The 17178-nt window shown below is 38.2% G+C and overlaps 1 protein-coding gene across 26 annotated transcripts in view; it reads right to left on the reverse strand.

The window, feature by feature from the left end:
* LCOR (ligand dependent nuclear receptor corepressor) overlaps nt 1–17178 on the reverse strand; it is a 79380-nt gene that overhangs the window by 36698 nt on the left and 25504 nt on the right. For 6 of the 26 annotated variants that reach the window (XM_061372473.1, XM_061372487.1, XM_061372490.1 and 3 more), the window contains one exon: nt 1446–1578. The exons of 2 other annotated variants lie outside the window; for them this stretch is intronic. In XM_061372473.1, coding sequence (XP_061228457.1) covers nt 1446–1578 — 133 coding nt within the window. Of the gene's footprint in view, nt 1–1445; nt 1579–11143; nt 11224–11637; nt 11704–13251; nt 13346–13998; nt 14103–17178 lie in introns of all 26 variants that reach the window. 18 more of the 26 variants (XM_061372469.1, XM_061372471.1, XM_061372467.1 and 15 more) reach the window with 5 other exon arrangements.

The raw sequence follows: 17178 nt of genomic DNA on the forward strand, positions 1-17178 counted from the left end.
ATCTGACCAAGGACAGAGCACTAAAACCCTCATTAGCATACTGCAGTATCCACCAATGGTCTTCCAACATTCAGGAAAACATGCATTTCTAATAAGACATACACACAGGTCATAGAGAAAAATTTAAGCTCAATGTTAAAGGGATCACATCTTTAATAAACCATTTGGAGGTGATGGAAGTGCATTATTTTTTCTCGTAAGAAAAGTAAAATGGAAAAAAAAAGTATATTTTCCTCTAGGTTTTTGTTTACTTAAATCCCTTCTGGATTTAAAAAGAGAGATGGGATAAATTTAGAAGTAAAAGGAAACATTAACCTTAGAAGAAAAAAAAGAGCCAAACAACAAAACCCACACTCTGAGAAGGAAGACTTGGAATAAAAGCATTATCTGAACTATCAGTAGTAATGCAATAATTATCCTTCCTACCATCCTACATGCTTCTATACTTTACATAATACATCATAATGTATAGTTTGTATTTCTTCATTTGAGTCCTAAAAGAAAGGCTAAGATACTGTTATCTACTTAAAACACCTTTAAATATTTTGGTCCCTGGGAGGAAGGGCTGGCTACAGCAATTTCTAATTTGTTAAACTGAAGCCCTGCATTGTCCCCCAGAAGACAGGTTGGAATTACTGATTTGGCAGATTTTCTCACACATGGGTTAGACTGATAAGTACAATGTACTTTCATTCAGGATGCATTTGGAAGCAACCTCTGGATTCCCATTTCTCAGACTGGTAGAAAACACTGAAATGAGTTTTGTGCCTTCCTAAGAGCACAGTTTAACTGGCATAACTCTCCAGAGGAGATTTACAGGATTGTCTAGCGTTGAGCTACTGTTACTGTTCTCAGAAAATTCTACAGCATTGATTTTCCAATTCTTTTGCTGATCACATTTTGAATTCTCCACATATCCACCTTAGCACTATTCCAACATTATTCTGTACTGTTGATTTCTGGGGGTGGGTAATCACTACAGACCATAGTGAGAAGACTGCTGGGCTTTAAGAAAAACTGCATTACATCCCATTAAAGTAAGATTTTTAAAAGAATTTTTTTTTTGTTTAAAATTGCCCACCTAGTACCACCATCACTTGCCCTTCTTCCCCACAGCCCATTCACCCAAACATTGCTTTCAGGGGAGAAGTTACCCTGGGTAAGAACTGAGTCATTCCTCTGAAAGTACAAAACACCAGTGCTCTCAGGATGAGATTTGGTTTAAGGCTAAGTATGTTATACACTTTTCCTCTCTCTCAAGCCCACACGGTTGTATTGCTACATTATTTGAGAGTCAATGGTTACTCTTGATAAATACATATTAAGACAACAACTGAAAAATACTGAACATACAATGACAGCTTGAACGTCAGATCTTTGATACCTGCATTGCATGCAAACAGACCAGCAAGAGATACCATTTCCCACCCCCCAGTAAAACCAACCTTTTCTGTAAAAGACTGCATTGAGGAACTCTTCCGCTTGCCTTTCAAAACGAATGATTTTTGCTTGCTCTTGTCTAAGCAGAGCTTCTTGTCCAGCTTCCGAGGCTGGCTCATCCAGACTGACTAAGTGTTCCTGCAAAGATATTTAATATTTGTAAGATCTTCCTGACTCCAAAATCAACAAAGTTCCTTAGGCATTAAAAAAATTTACTTCAATTCAAAACTTTGTTATGTACTACACAGAGCTCAATCTACTGAAATCACAACTTAATTTTTGACTGCTCCAGAACATTGTACTTTGTCCTGTTTTCTTGTTGTAAATGCAGCAGAAGCCTGTAAGATTTGATAACATTATGGGGAAATAAGAAGCTACTATAAAGAACATGCAGATATTTTACAACACTTGGCTGTGAATCTCTTATCTAGCACTTGCTCTTTAGCTACTACTTTTAGTTCCAAGAAATAACCATTGAAGGCAAAACACAGAAAATTCTCCTCAATCTACGCAGCATTGAACTGAGTGATAAACAACTAAACTTTAGCAACAAACATCCTTTGTGAAAAGGCTCAGCAGTAGCTACTTTTAAGTGAAATAAACTAAAGTTAGCTGCACACACCACCTGCAGTGAATTAAAATTCATTCTTTCTTACAACTGGAAGCAACTGAGTTATCTCAATATTTCAAAACAAGTGTTTTAATGAGGATAATTAAACTGTGTGAGATGCCAGCATAAATTACTCACTTTAAATGGAACTCAAGAAACTAGAAGGCAACAATTATAAAAATAAGAAATCTAAATCAAATCCCTGCCCCCTCCCCAACACACTCCCCTATTCTCATTTCTCTGTTTAATGCCTGGCTCCTGCTTAGGAGAACACTGTTTCCAGGCCCTCTCTCTCCACTTTCATTTTAAGCTATAAAGTTACCTGTATTTACCTACTGCAGGAATGCATACATAACCACTCTTTGGGTTTAGGGAGTGTTTTGTTTTGTTAACCTTTACGAAGGTATCAGTTACCATAATATATCTAGAGTACATCTGGATTTTGGCCTCTAAAAGTTGATTTCAGGTTCATATCCTCATGGGATTAGTAGGGAAGGAAAGAACTGGCAATTCATTTATAATTCACAATAAATTCAAAGAAGTCACTCTTCAGTTTGTGCCGTCTCAACTTTAAGAGGTTTAATGAAGCAAGGTCACATAACCAGCCCATAGTAAATTAACAAACTGCAGTCACATGAACTACGTGCAAAGGGTAATAATACGAAATGCTGTGGACTCTGGCCTTAACAACATGGGCTCTTGCCTTAGATTTGTAATTCAACAACTTCCAAAAGTTCTCTATCACAAGTAAAGGGAGATACTCTCTCAGACAGGGTATAGAGACAAAGCAGTGCTTTTAATAAAAAGCTAAGGAACATGCAATGACGGAGATGGTAGGTGAGTAAAACACCACACTTTGCTGTGAAGAGAAGAGCCTGTACAAGTAAATACCCCACAAAGTGACTGACTGGTTTTTTCTGTACCAGAGGGATTCCAGGCTTGCTCCCGTGGTTCCCTGGCATTTTATGAACACACTGAAAATGCAGTTGCACTTTTTGGATACTTCAAAAAAAAAGTGTGAAGTATCTGCACAGGATTCCACAAAAATATTTGTGGAGGGTAAGCCCAATAGTTTTGTAAGACTTACTCCTCTGTTGAGAATTCATAGAGCACACTTGCATCCCCTTTTTGAAACTGTGCTTCTGCCTGTGACAAATCTTACTGCAGGATCTGTCCCAGTTATTGACAGCCATTCTGAGTCAAGCTCCATTATCTTTTAGGCATTATCAGGATAATTGTAAGCTTGGCTTATCAGGTTGTACAAGAAGCAGATGTTGGTGCAAATTAGCTAATAACAGAATTAATCTAGGCATAGAGAAGTGTTGGAACGATCACTGGAATATCTAAGCATTTACAAACTGCTTCAAGTTTAACTTTAAAAGGCATCTCTGCAAACTGATGCGTGGAGATTTGGCTAGATAAGCTCTATTAGAGCTAACTGGCATCCTCTAGCTAAAGTCCCACAAGCCACTGCAAAAAACTCCTTTACTTCAAAGGACAATGAGCGAATTCAGAACTGAAGGAGACATTACCCTTCAACCTGAGCTGATACTCAGCCCTTTGACAGACTTTAGCTCTGGAAGAAGCCTAAAATAAAAATAACCCTTGGCAAACCCAATGCATTTCAAACCTTCCTAGCACTTTCTGCAACTAAGACAATACACAGTTAAGTACTAGCCTAGCAACTTGGTGGAAACAGATTTGAATGACAGCATGCCTCACCAGAAGTAAGTTTACTTTACATTACTCATATAAAGGCAACGCATAAGGAGTACAATTTAACCTACCAATCTGCACACTTGCTACAGAAGGAATGAAGAAAAAGGGAATCAGCCAGGAAAAAAATTTTAAGTAGCTTATACTGGTGAATGGCTGAACGAAGGATCATTTGATCTGCATCGGGAAGAAGAGAAGAACCAAGGCAATGGCAGCACTTAGCTCTTATGCCTCAAACTAGGAGCATGCCGTTCTTTACTTGTATGGGCTTTATTAATGTCCATGCTAAGACATCGAAATGTAAAGAAATACAGCTCTATAGCAATCATTTAAACTTGTGCAGAGAAAAAAAAATAATCTTAGCTATTTTCTGCTATCTGCAGCACAGCACTCACTACATGAGAAAATATGGGGAAGATTTCTGTTTATTGCAGATTTCAATAATTTTTCTTGTCAATTGTGTCACAACAATGCCAGAAATCACAGCTGGCTCACTCCTCATAGGAAGCTTCAAGTTTCCACGCTAAATATTTGATTGTGACTACTATCCAAAGTCAGCTTCCAAAAGTGTGGCTTTTGTTTGTTCTGGATCTGTGCAGTTGGTTGGCTGGTCTCATGTTGGGTTTTGGTTTTGCTTGTTGGGGTTTTTTTGGTGATTTTGGGGCATTTTGATTTTTTGTGGGTGTTGTTTTTGTTTGTTTGGTGGAGGGTTTTTTAAACATTTTCCACCGTTTCTTCCCAATAACCATTATATACATTCACTATCTTGAGGCTTATCCTCTCACTCCACAGTCCTGGATCACACTGAAGTTTTCAGTACTCACATGCAGGAAGCAGAAAAAAGAAAAACAAATGAATATTTAGATAGCATTGTCATTAGTTGCAAACTAATACATAATACATTACATAATATTTATAGAACAGGATTCACTCTGTTCTCTTTGCCCATCTCTTCAGATGGGAATCATGCCCCAGAGCATCCCTGGAATCCCATCAGTGAACATACAGTATCACTGTATTGAAGAATACACCTTCAGGAAAAGACATTTGGAGTGGATTGCACATGCTCCCAAAGGTCTAAAGGTTTTTGCACATTAAGATATAAAGCATAACAATATAATTAAGGCAAAGAGCCTTAGAAATACAGAGCTCAGGGTTTCAAAATGCAAGGTCAATGCATGACCTTGACAGACCACCTAATCCTGGACAGCCTGGCTTTGTCAGCACTAATGTTGGATCCTCACTGAGACCCTCCTTGTAGGAAATGTTGAGACAGCAATTCTAAATGCTAAACTGCTGGCATGAAGAGAAACGTATGATGCAGGCTGGTTTTATATAGATATGGCAATAGCAGCTTCATGTTTAAGCCACAATCTGCATGCAGATGGAGCAGGAATCACCCATAAGATGGAATGCTGTGAACTAATTCTTATCCATCTTTGTGGAGGAAATGGTGGCTTCCAGCAGACCACCTGTGGCTGAGTGGCCCACAGGGATACAATGCAGACATTCACCCCAAGGTAAGATCAGGAACAGGAAGCAAGAAAGGAATGTTTCAGCATCTCTAGGTTGTCTCCTCCAACACTTCATTTTCCTTAAGACTGTACAGTCTTTTTATCTCTTAGCCAGTGCAAAGGAGAATAACCTATTATTTTCTGCAGAAAAGCCCTAATGGCACCAGAGACTGTCTTCTTTCCTTCTGTCTTCAAGACCAAGTCATTCTTGCTGCTTTCATTTCAATAATCATAGAACTATAGAACAGTTAGGGTTGGAAAGGGCCTTAAGGTTGTCTAGTTTCAACCCCCTGCCATGGGCAGGGACACCAATATTCAGTAATATACAGTTTGTTTACATCTCTCTCAAAATGCGACACCCAGTTGATGTTTCACCAGCACTTGGGCTTTCCTCCCAGGTATGAAGACAAATGCCTGCCTTGCTATGGCCCCAGAAACAGTTTAGTACTTTTACAACGCTATCACTTTTCAGGTATCTGCAACTTGTGACTTGACAAAGTAAGTCAGTCTGTCCCCGTTCTTCAAATTTATTGAGAACATTCCCAGTTCTGAGCATGTCCTTTAAAGCATCTACAACAGTTCCTATCTTGGAATCAACTAAAAGTTCAGATTGCTTAGTTTTAAGATGACCCTCACTTACTGAGCATACATACTCATATAGTAAGAAGAAGTATTTCTTTCTCTATTAAGATGACTGATATTAAATTTGGTTTGAATTTGATAAATAAGACTTGACTGATCCATAGCTATTGAATTTAATTTAGTAGCTATAGTAGGGGAAAAAAAAAATCTGTGGAATTACAGTAAGTTTGACATTAACATTTACACACAAGTAAAACTGTAACCCTGCACTACTACTAAAACCAGCTGGAGATTATCATAAACAGCCTCTTCAGCTTTTAGACTCCACAGCAAATTATTTTATAACCACCCAATACAAAACTGACCTTCTAAATGCTTGAGGTTTTTTAAAGTGATGAAATGCATGAAAAATGTTTTAGGAGCATCATCCAGCACACTTAAGATCTCTGTACACAGTTTAAACACATTCTAAAGCCATCAAAAAATCCCAAGAGTTCCACAAATTCAACTCATTTTCAGATATCTCCTCTGCTATCTTCAATTATCCTAGGAGTTAGTGCTTTAAATGATAGTGGTAGCTTCTCTTCACAGTTATTCAGACACTTACCACAGTTTGCTTCTTATTGTTTATGTTCCTCCATAGTGAAAAGATACCAGAGTCAGAGGCTGTTATTGTGACTAAACATAAGCAAGAAATGGTGCAGCATTACCTTTTAGATGTTTGCATAAAGCAATTACTTATAACCTTTTAAAAATAGAAAAAACGTATCAGAGTAACTTTGGGTTTTGAAATTACTCCTTCACATGCTGTACCCTCCCGTACTTCTTCACAACTGGGAGGGCCTTACACTGAAGCCCAGGTATTCCACAGTACTCCGAAGTCCACTCAACCCTCTGATGTCAACAGCACAAGACTCCAGAATATGCTCCTAAAAGACGTTTTCTCTCTTGCTATTTTTGTAGCTTAAATATATCTATAAAATACTTAATGTGCTTAGGAGTATTATCCTTCTTGTTCAGCTCTCATCAACTAATGAGATTAGCTGTGTCCCCCCTTCCCCTTTTATTTTTTTTAATAATACATATGGATTTCTTTATGTAGCTTTAGACAATAGTGTTTTCTTTTCCAAATGACTATACTCCACTGAATCCTCTTCATGTAATCTTTTCCCAGTTTCCCCTCTTATCACTGCTGCTTTCTTCTGTCCTTTCCTATCTGCAGCTCTTTCTTAAAAAAAAGAAACATCTTAAACTAAGCTTGAGCCCCAGCTATGAGCAAGTGACAGCAGATACATTTGATACAAACATTCTACATGAAGCCACAGATTTCATATGTAATCTCTGTCGCTTTATTTAACAAGCCAAACTGAAAAATTAAGAACCATAATTAAAGAGATAAGTCAAGCACACTTCAAATTCAGTTCATCTGAATTGATGGGTCTTCTCTGTGCCACGACCTTTTAGAAGGAAAAGCTTCATTATGAAGATGTAAAAAAAAAAACAAAACCCAACCATCTTGCAAACTAAACTGTTTTAAATATTCCCTGTGAAGGATAAAGGCACAAGCAATTGAGAACCATCACATTTGCAGATTACTCAAATTCACCATATTTGCAGATTACCCAAGTTTATCAAGTTTGGTCCCATAGAACCCAACCTACTTCCTCTCACTAGGAGTAGGCAGCGAGAGCTGCTAACTTTGTCTTTTTTGTCTTTCATACCCATCAATATACCCATATGTTTTTGCACACAGACACCCACATTAATAACCTGGTAGCAGATCCTTAGGCAATTTGTTATTCTCTGATCACAGCATACTGAAATAATAGTTTATTCTGGAATTATTCTGCATTCTTCTGCTTTCTTTCTGGAAGAAAATCAAACTCTGATTTCTAAAACCTTTACATTACTGCGCATAACCCTTTAGATTTGGGCAAAAGTGTGTCTGTGAAGATTTTAGCTCCTATTTTGTCTGTATTTTATCATCCCTTTCAAATGAAGGCACTTAGATCAATTTCTTGATCAAAAACTATCTTGTATTTTGACTGCCAAAAAAAATCCATGCTTTTGCTCAGTATTTGCAAGTAGAACTACTGCTACAAATAAATTAATCTTTCCAGAATGCTTTGGCAGATGGTTCTCCATCCTTTGAAGAATTCATGTAATTGAATCTGACTGCCTGTAAAAGCAAGAACCAACATCACTGACATGGGTGAGAGAGCAAGCGTAGTTTTTTTTCCCCTTAACAGCTCTGCCAATAAACTGATCTTGGCCTCCAATTCTCATCCTGCAGTAGAACTCAATTCTCCTTAAGCACAATTACTGGTCTCCCAAATTAAAGGTAATTTGGGCAAATGAAATCCAGGGGAAAACCCTGAAGATTTCTACTGGGTTTGAACTTGTCAGACCAGGTACCTACATGTCACTCAGAGGTGAAAAATCAAGCACACCATTAATTATTCCACTAATCTAAAAAGGTGTATTGGTGAAGTAGTACTTACTAGGAAAAAAAGGCCAGCCAAAGCCACACACTGTTGTCACGTGGTTTGTGGCTATCTTGCTCCCAGCTACAGCATCAGTTACACACCTTTTAATTCTGTAATTCAGCAGTACACAAAAGCACAGACCTGAATCATTCCACCAGTTCTTTTCCTAAAAACCTAACAGAATTCACATGTACAATAACAAAAATAAAGCAGTACAGAAGATGAAGCACAGAAAGCACAACCGCTACTGCTTTATGTACAGGATCTGACAAGTTTTAGCAGTGACAGAAGACTGAACCTGCAATTCCCCCAAAAGAAAAGTGAAAGCTATTCATACAGGTGTTCAATGGAAGAGATTTCAAATAAACTAGTACCATTTCTAATCTAGTTTTGTCCATCACTTGGCTAAATACCAGAGGAAGTTGCAGACTTTTTATAACAATTTGGTCTCTGAAGTTTTAATTCAAATTATGTTGTAAAATCCGTACAATTTGAAGGCTTCCATCAGAGTCATATTTAACTCTGTATTGCAAGCTAATGGCATCAGCAATAGCCAGCAGTGCAGCAATTTGGTGTACCCACACGGGAAATGAAGTACTCCTACCCTACCATCTCTCTCAGCTGATATACAAGAACTCAGTAAGTCTAAAAGGAGACACATTCTTCCCTCAAAACCAAACAAACCAAAAAAGCCCAGAACCCCAAATCCAACAAAACAGACACAAATGCTGAGAGGCAGGAAGAAAACAAAAAACAACTAAAAAAGGAATCATACATACTCCAAGCATGACAAGAATCACCAGGATTAACAGAGAAGTCACAAGTTTGATGTGAATGGACTGGTTCACCTTCTTACCCCATTCCCTCAGCCAGTGATCCCTGGCCATAGAACAAATAAATAAGCCTGTGAACACAACTCTGCTGTCCCTATTTACCAATCAGTTATAAGAAAAATGGTTGAAACAGGTATTTTTTGGCTACTGGAATGTAAAGTGACAGAAATTGCTTGGGTTTTATTTATAGAAGTTATTCTACCCAGGCCCATAGTGGCTGACTGATCCTACCACAGCCTTTAACTCGCATTTCTCCCCTGCAGCTCAGAACTTATAACCTCCATTCCTTTCACTGAGCACCTTTGCCTAGCAATGCTACACATAACACAACCCTAAAATCTCCTTAGAGTCCGATGCCAAAACACCACAGAGCACACCAAATGCAACCACATCTGCATTGTTTTTTTTTCATCCATTGAAAAGCCACAGTACAATGTGAACCTTCCACACGAGGAACCTTAATGTAAATGGTAACTACCACTAGCACAAGGAATACATCACTGGTTTTTCAGTGATACTCAGAATCATGGGCTATACTTTACCATGTGAAACTAGATAGGAAAGCCTAGCAAAGTACATGAAAATACCAACAGTGATACCTCAGCTTCTGATCAACAGTTGTGTTGAAGTTTGAAAAGGACAAGATGACCATCAGCACACTCTACAGGGGACATTTGTGTTCTCAGTTTTTGTCTTCACCTAAAAATCACTGATTTTCAGGAGCTTTATTTTAGGTATTGTGGACCTCTGAGTACAACTGAGATGTAAAGAGTGGTTTTGAAGCTCTACCCACACCTGTTGGATTCCCCCAGACTATGACTAGTCTCTGACCACAAAATTAATTTCAGAATCGACTTAACTAGAACTGTGCCGAACACTGAATTTTGTCTTTTTATGAGAGGACATAAAACAAAAGAAGACAGAACTCCTTACAGCACAAGCACACATACAGCTTACCTGCTACAAGTCTCAACGGAAACAAGCATTATGCCTTACATCTGTTCTAAACGCAAGCATTCCTAACTCTCCTCTCCATGCCTTAAAAACTGTTAATACAAAACAAGTGTAAACTGTCAACATGGCAAGTATCAGTCTCAACAATGTACTTCCTTTATGAACAAGACACACATGTTAGCTGCTGCAGAGAGAAGAGTGCTTTTGTTGCATTCCTAAGTTGATGGAGATCCACTGTGTTTTATTTTATATCATGCAGGAAGAAGGGGTAGTTACAAGTTCCAGCAAATGAAGTTTTGCCAAGACAGGTGAAGCTGCTTTCCTTCCTATGCTATAGAGCAATCGTTTTTGCAACACATGGGCTGAGAAACAATCACATATAGCACAAGAGCCTTTGCTTTGTATACTGCTATATCTCATTAAGAAAACCGACTGCAAGTTTATTATGCTGACAAAGCTGACTTGTCCACGTTTAGGCTCTGACTATGATCTATGATTCTATGACTTGGTTATAAACAAGCACAGTACAAAATCTACCTGCCATACAGGAGCCCTTTAATAAAAAGATACGGCCCATAGGGAAAGAGATTCCGAGATACAGAACAAGGCTCTAGGCTGTTAAAAGGACCGCATTTCCATACTGAAGATAAGCCCAGCATCTGACTGTAGTAAACATGCACAAGCCACAGTTTGGCTCCCTTGGGAAGGGCTTATGATCCCAACAAGGTCCCTTACAAAGAACTCAAAGAAAACCAAACCAAACAAAAAACACCAAACAGAAAGAACCACTACACATGGAAAAAGAATAAAAATGTGCATCACATCCTACAAAGTTGCAAAGAGGCAAGTCTGTTCATTAACTTGCACTGTTTTAATTCAAAAAGCCTTTTTCTGAAGGAGAGGAAGGGGGTAGGAGGTTGCAATTTTCTATGTTCACTTCACTAGGAGCAAGCTCCCTCCCTTTGTCCCTCCCCTACAACTACTAGCTTCACACATCTGCATTGTTACCTTCACTTTTTCTCTTCTCAGGCAGCAGAAAAGACAATTTTCATCAAAAGACCAATCAGAAACACCTTCAGGCTCACAGTCTGTAAATCAGAGGAATAGCAAATTACTTCATATTCACATAGCGCGACATAACTGGAGCCAAAAGAGAAATGCCAAATTAAATACCTGTTTCACCACATTCTTGCCTGCATTCTGAGCATGCAGGCTTCATTTCAGCCATTTTTCTAAACCCCCAGACTACCAAACTGTACACATTTTATCTATGCACAACCAATCTGTTTTTCCGAGCACTGCCAAATACACTCCCAGCTACATAAAGATGAACGCACACTCATTAGTAATTTTAGCCAATATGAAACTAACTGTGAGCACTGCCTGGGGGAGGGGGAAAAAAGCACAAATCACCACGGTAACACACATTTTCTAGAGGCAGAGCTGGGGCTGCTCCTGTCATTAGAAATGCAGAACAAGATACAAACATAGAGATTGAATACCTTTAAACAAACTGAGATCTTTTAATAATCCAGGTCCAAACAGGCCTTCTAGAATACTTTCAAACCCTAAAAGCAAATAAAAGAATTGTTAGCTTTCTAGATTAAGTACGTCACTACAAGAATATTCACAATAGCAGTTCTATATTTATCTGTTCCAAGAACAGTGCTCAACATGTTTTCTCTAAGTATCGCAAGATACACGGGTCAATTGTGATGACTGAACTCCTGACAAATCACAGCACAATCCAGAGAGCCCACCAGCTCCTGCACTTCGGTAAACAGCGAGGTTAAAAACAAAGAACGTGATGACATTGAAATAAACCATTTCAGAAAGAAAATAGGAAGCTGTAGGTTGTAGTTCTACAACATGACCAGATAATTGCTGTACAAAATCTCGTTTAAACCTCTGAACTAAGGTATGCTTTCCTAATTAAAACATACTTTCTTACACCTGAGTGGCACTCAGTTACTTTTCTGAATTTCAGCAAATGTCAGAATCAGTGTTTCCTGAAGAGTTACAGGCTTGAGGAGAGAAAATTCAAAGGAACGGGATTCAAAGTGGCATGCCACTAAGGAACCAAATTCCAATCACAAATTCGCATCCAAGATACACAGTCCGATTTACTTCAATGCCATGATTTGCGCCTTACTTGAAATAAATCTCACCAATTTTAGTTTATTCTGAAAGAGGGAAATCCTGTACCAAAATTTATGCCATTATTTGGAAATGTTAATCAATACTGCACTAACCCCTTGCTGGCAGTAAAATATACAAAGCTATTAACTACCCAATACTGCGAGAAGACAGGTTAGCAGGATGAATATGAGAAATACAAAAACTACTTTAAGGGGGAGAGACCAATTCTACCTGTTTAGAAAAGCATACTCCCAATATAACCAGAAAACTCATGACTACAACTTACTGTAAGTAATTAATAGGGTAATTTTTGCCCTATTAACACTTTTGCTTTGTAGGTTTAATAATGGTTTGCACATAGACAGTGGCAGCTTCTCCTACTTGCCTGAATGAGAGGCAGAAGAAGAAATGAAGGGGAAAAAAAAAAAAAACAGGCAAAAATATGGTTTTAAATTCAGAGAAACTTGCATGGGTGAATCAGGGACAAATAAATTACCTGAAGTATCCATTTTAAGAAACCAGTCGAAATACAAATGGATCACATCTATGAAGGAAAACAGTTATTACATTGCACTAATTCTGACTTTATGCAGATCAAAGTTATCTTCTGGACAGCAGTCCTCAAAAGGAACAGACAAGTAGCATTACCCCCTTTGGGTGTGAGCAAGAGTGCCAGTGCACCAACATCTTCAGGTACCAGATGTGGAAACCTACAGAATTTGCAGCCTGCAAATGACTGATGGCCACAGCATTGCTGGGGTACATCACCATGGGTGATCTAATCCCTATTAGAGGCTGGCACTAAAATACCTAATTTGAGAAAGGATCAAATGAGAAAAGAAAAAAAAATAAAAAGGAAAAAAATAAAGGTGTAATAGGGATGGTGAAAGTAACAGTCAAGAGTAAAGAGAAATAGGGAGGAACTGGAAAACAAGGTGGAAGAGGAGAAACAGGAAAAACATCCCATTGAACAGCACCTTGTCAGGCAGAGAAGTAGCACTGCCTCCAAAAAAAGCCAATTCAGGCTTCAGGAAGTGGCAGGAACAGTGGGAAAGGGCCGACCAACCTGACCTAGAAGAAAAATAGGAGAATCAGGGTATTGACCCATAGATTTTTAACATTGACTCTCTTATGGGTAGTGACCCCTCAGAATTTGTATCTGAAACGAAACCTTTAGAAAAAGAGGTAGCCAACCTCATTCTTTCTGTTAAAAAAAATGTATTAGATATATAAATAAAGAGAGCTCAGAAATTTTACCCAAACTCACCACTCTTAAAATAGTAACTGCCAATGACTCATGCCCCACAGTTTGCCATGCATGCAATTGCACACTGAAGTCCCTGCCAAGTTTTACAGCTTGGATATTGTACAATCATAGTTTGCTAGCCCACTGTTCTGAGTGATGCTAATGCCACTCGGGTTTTATTAATATTAAATATTGGATTTAGCAGTTGCATAGCAACAGCAGAACATCTTATGTGCAATGCTTGACATTAAAAAAGGCAAATAAGGGAAGTATGAATGTATTCAAAATTATACTAAAGACTGACAGAACCACCATGAAGCTGAGCCCTACTCCCCCCAGATGCAAAGTGCAGCGCAGTAAAGACAGTCTAAGCCCTGCGCTGTAGTATTCAGTCACTGAGGACTCCGAAAGAGCAACTGTGTACAGTTAATCATGCATAATACATTGAAAACAAAATCTTGAAAAAGGAGCTGCCTACTTTTTATAGTATTTTTTCTCTCCATTGTCACTGCTCTTAGAAGCTTGAAAAGAACATTTCTTTTCCCACCGATTGTCCTTTTCCATTTAGCAGATGATATTTTCCTGTATTTCAGATGGAAGAGAAATTAACATGGCTGCTTCCACTAAATCCTGGTTTTCATCTTTCCACCATCTATATTTTGGTGTCTGACAGTTCACAGCCGCTGAAGAGCAGGGCCAGTGGAAAAGTTGCAGGAATAACAGAGGAGAGAAAAAGGGATGAAGATCCTGATGTTTTAGAGCTTTCCCTTACGTAAGTTCTTCACAATTACAGCAGCCATCCTTTTAACCCTTATAAGTGCTGACTTACACATGGGAAAACATCTTTTTTTTCCTAAATTCTTACATTAAGATCCACAAGGTTTTCATTTCTTTTCAAACTACAACATTTTTGAAGTGTAAAACACTTTGGCTATATGAGAAGGCTCTCCAGCAAATGAAGGGTTACCAAAAAGAAACCAAATTCCCAGAAAGAACAAAGAAAACCCTTAATACTGAAGCAAGACTAGAATAACTTAATACTTTTTCACCACTGTTAGCTCTAAAAGTAAAGCAATATTTAAGAAACCATTATTCTCCAAGAAGTCCTCTGACAAAACCCAGACCACGGATGTGCCATTTTTATGCTACAAGCAACAAGCACAGAAATTAAAATAAAAAAATAAAAACCAAAAATTAAAGAGAAAAGTTACCCATGCAGTTTTCAGCATGGTTACGTTTCCCTAGTTAGATCTCTGCACCTAAACAGTTCAGTTTGCATCTTTTTCTGGCATTTATGTCCTCCCTTCTGTAACCGGTATTTTAAGTCATAAATTTTAAAGTGTTGGTTAAAAATTTAACATAATGGTTTGACTTCAAGCTTTAGAAATAAAATTATCCAGTTAGATCCTCTTTCGCCTTAAAATTGAGAGCTCCTGTCATGATTAAGTAGCTACTGGGCTCTTTGAGATAACACTATTAGTGTGTTATCAGAGTCCAAGGGAGGACTTTGTTGATCTCTAGCAATGTGTGCGAGCCAAAGACATATTCTCCCCTTTAAAAAAACAGGAATGCAAGATCAGAAGGAGATAGGGATGCATTTCTGGACTGCCATTGACACAGAGCCTAGCTTTTCAAACAATGGTTTCTTTCCATGCGACTGCACAGCTCAAGCATACCCTTTAATACTCACTACATAATTCAGCCCTAACCATGGATCTCATCAAAGCAGTAAAGCATGTACCACTAACCCAAAGGCAGATCATTTTGAGGGTAGTAAAGAAAAGTTACAACCCGTTTTTACTATTACATAAATTGAACTCCAAAACAAAAAGAAAATCACAACAAAATCAACACAGCAAGGGCCTTGAAGGGGGAAAATAAAGCATACATAGTCATCAACTCTAATTTGTGAACATCGATTTAATCTGTGAATATCAATTTGTATGAAAGATCTCAATAGATGAAATAAGCACTAGCCAGGGCAGTAGCTAAGTACAGCAGATATTGTAGATCAATTGCAACAAGAAGGCAACTGATTCATCAACATTTATTTCTAATAAGCAATCAGCCTAATAGATAGCAACTTGAACTTTAGAAGAACAACTTCAAATAGCTGGAAATTGAGTCAAATCAACTAAAACAACAGTTACTTATATCTTTTTTTTTTTTTTAATTTCTTGACTATTTAAGAACTTCTTACCTGAAACCCTCAAAAAATATCATTGGAAAAAAAAAAACAAACAACCAAACAAAAAAAAACCCACCATCAAAAACCTAACACAACCCAAACCCACAATGCACCTAAGAGTGAAAGCACAAAGAAGAAAAGAGGTTGGGAAGAGGGGCAGGGGGATTCAGAGCAGAGAACAGCAATAAAAATTCAGAAATGTTACAAAGGTCAGAACAAAGAAAAAAAACTCAAAAGGCACACATGAATAGTACCTTAAAAAAAAAATCTGTAAGAATATGGTAGTATATGAACAAACATTCAATATAATGGCATACATAATCCAGCAAGGTGATATTATTTAACAGTTTTAAGATAACAGTCTTAAAATGCTATGTAGGCTATTTTACCATTCCTACCCCCTTCCCCCCCTCCCTGGGAGTTACTCAAAGAGTGTTTGCAGCAATGTTTAATTCCAGAAAGGCCTGGAATATTGAGAAAGTTCCAATGGGGGGGGGGAAGCAGAAGTCATCCCTTTGAAATGTCCCTTTGAAAAGTCATCCCTTTGAAAAACATTTAACTGGGCTCTCAACTTGGTAAAGGTTTTAAAAACCAAGGAACAGCTCAGAGGACCACTGAGGATTTAACAGGTATGGTGTCACTCAACATGGGCTAACAGCAGTTATTTAATGACTTTAATGAAACTGAAGACTTTATTAACAGTAACAGATTTTAGACAATATTTTTAGATTTCCACAACTTTTGGGCCAGCACAACACATTTTGACTAAAACCAGCTGAGGAGGAGGCATTGAAAAAGAGAAACCAAACCAAGCCAAAAATCAGCCAAATACAAATAAACCAGATTAAAAGGCAATTAAGTGACAGCTCTTTAAATGTTGTTGTCAATGGGAAACCACTGCTAGTGAGCTTCATCAGGTATTGGTTCTTGGCCATGTGCCGTTTCACGTTTTAGTCAGTGACTTGGAAGAAAGCAGTCGCTAAATTTGCAGGAGATACAAAGACAGGAAGAACAGTAAATAACAAAAGCCCAGGTCACAGAGGCTGCTTACCAAAGCAAATGCAATTAAACACTACTTTGAAAGGGGGTGGAGGGGAATGGAGAAAGCCACAAATCACACTTTTAGCAACAGGATTGTTAAAGACATCCCCAGATCCAGCAGATGAAATTGGAAGCTGATCAAACTTCTGCCAGACAATAAGACAAGGGTCCAAGTGAAGACAGAAGACATGCACTCTAGGACAAGACCAACACTTGCCCTGCTGTAGGATTCTGGAGATGTTATTTAGGGAAGTATGGGCTGGATGCTAAGATCTGTTGTCCTTGTACTCTCCCCCAGCAATTACATTCATGTTAGGAGTTTCATTAACTAGTAGGAAGCATGAGCTACCACCATCACATCAGGTTTTTATTGGATTTCTCATGCCTAGATTTTCTGGTCAAGATTGGATATATTTATCCACACCTATG

This window comes from Neopsephotus bourkii, unplaced genomic scaffold (assembly GCF_033783945.1).
Source record: "Neopsephotus bourkii isolate Nb327-2 ecotype Australia unplaced genomic scaffold, CSIRO-AGI_Nbou_v1 NB_1615, whole genome shotgun sequence".
In the NCBI taxonomy this organism is placed as follows: Eukaryota; Metazoa; Chordata; class Aves; order Psittaciformes; family Psittacidae; genus Neopsephotus; species Neopsephotus bourkii.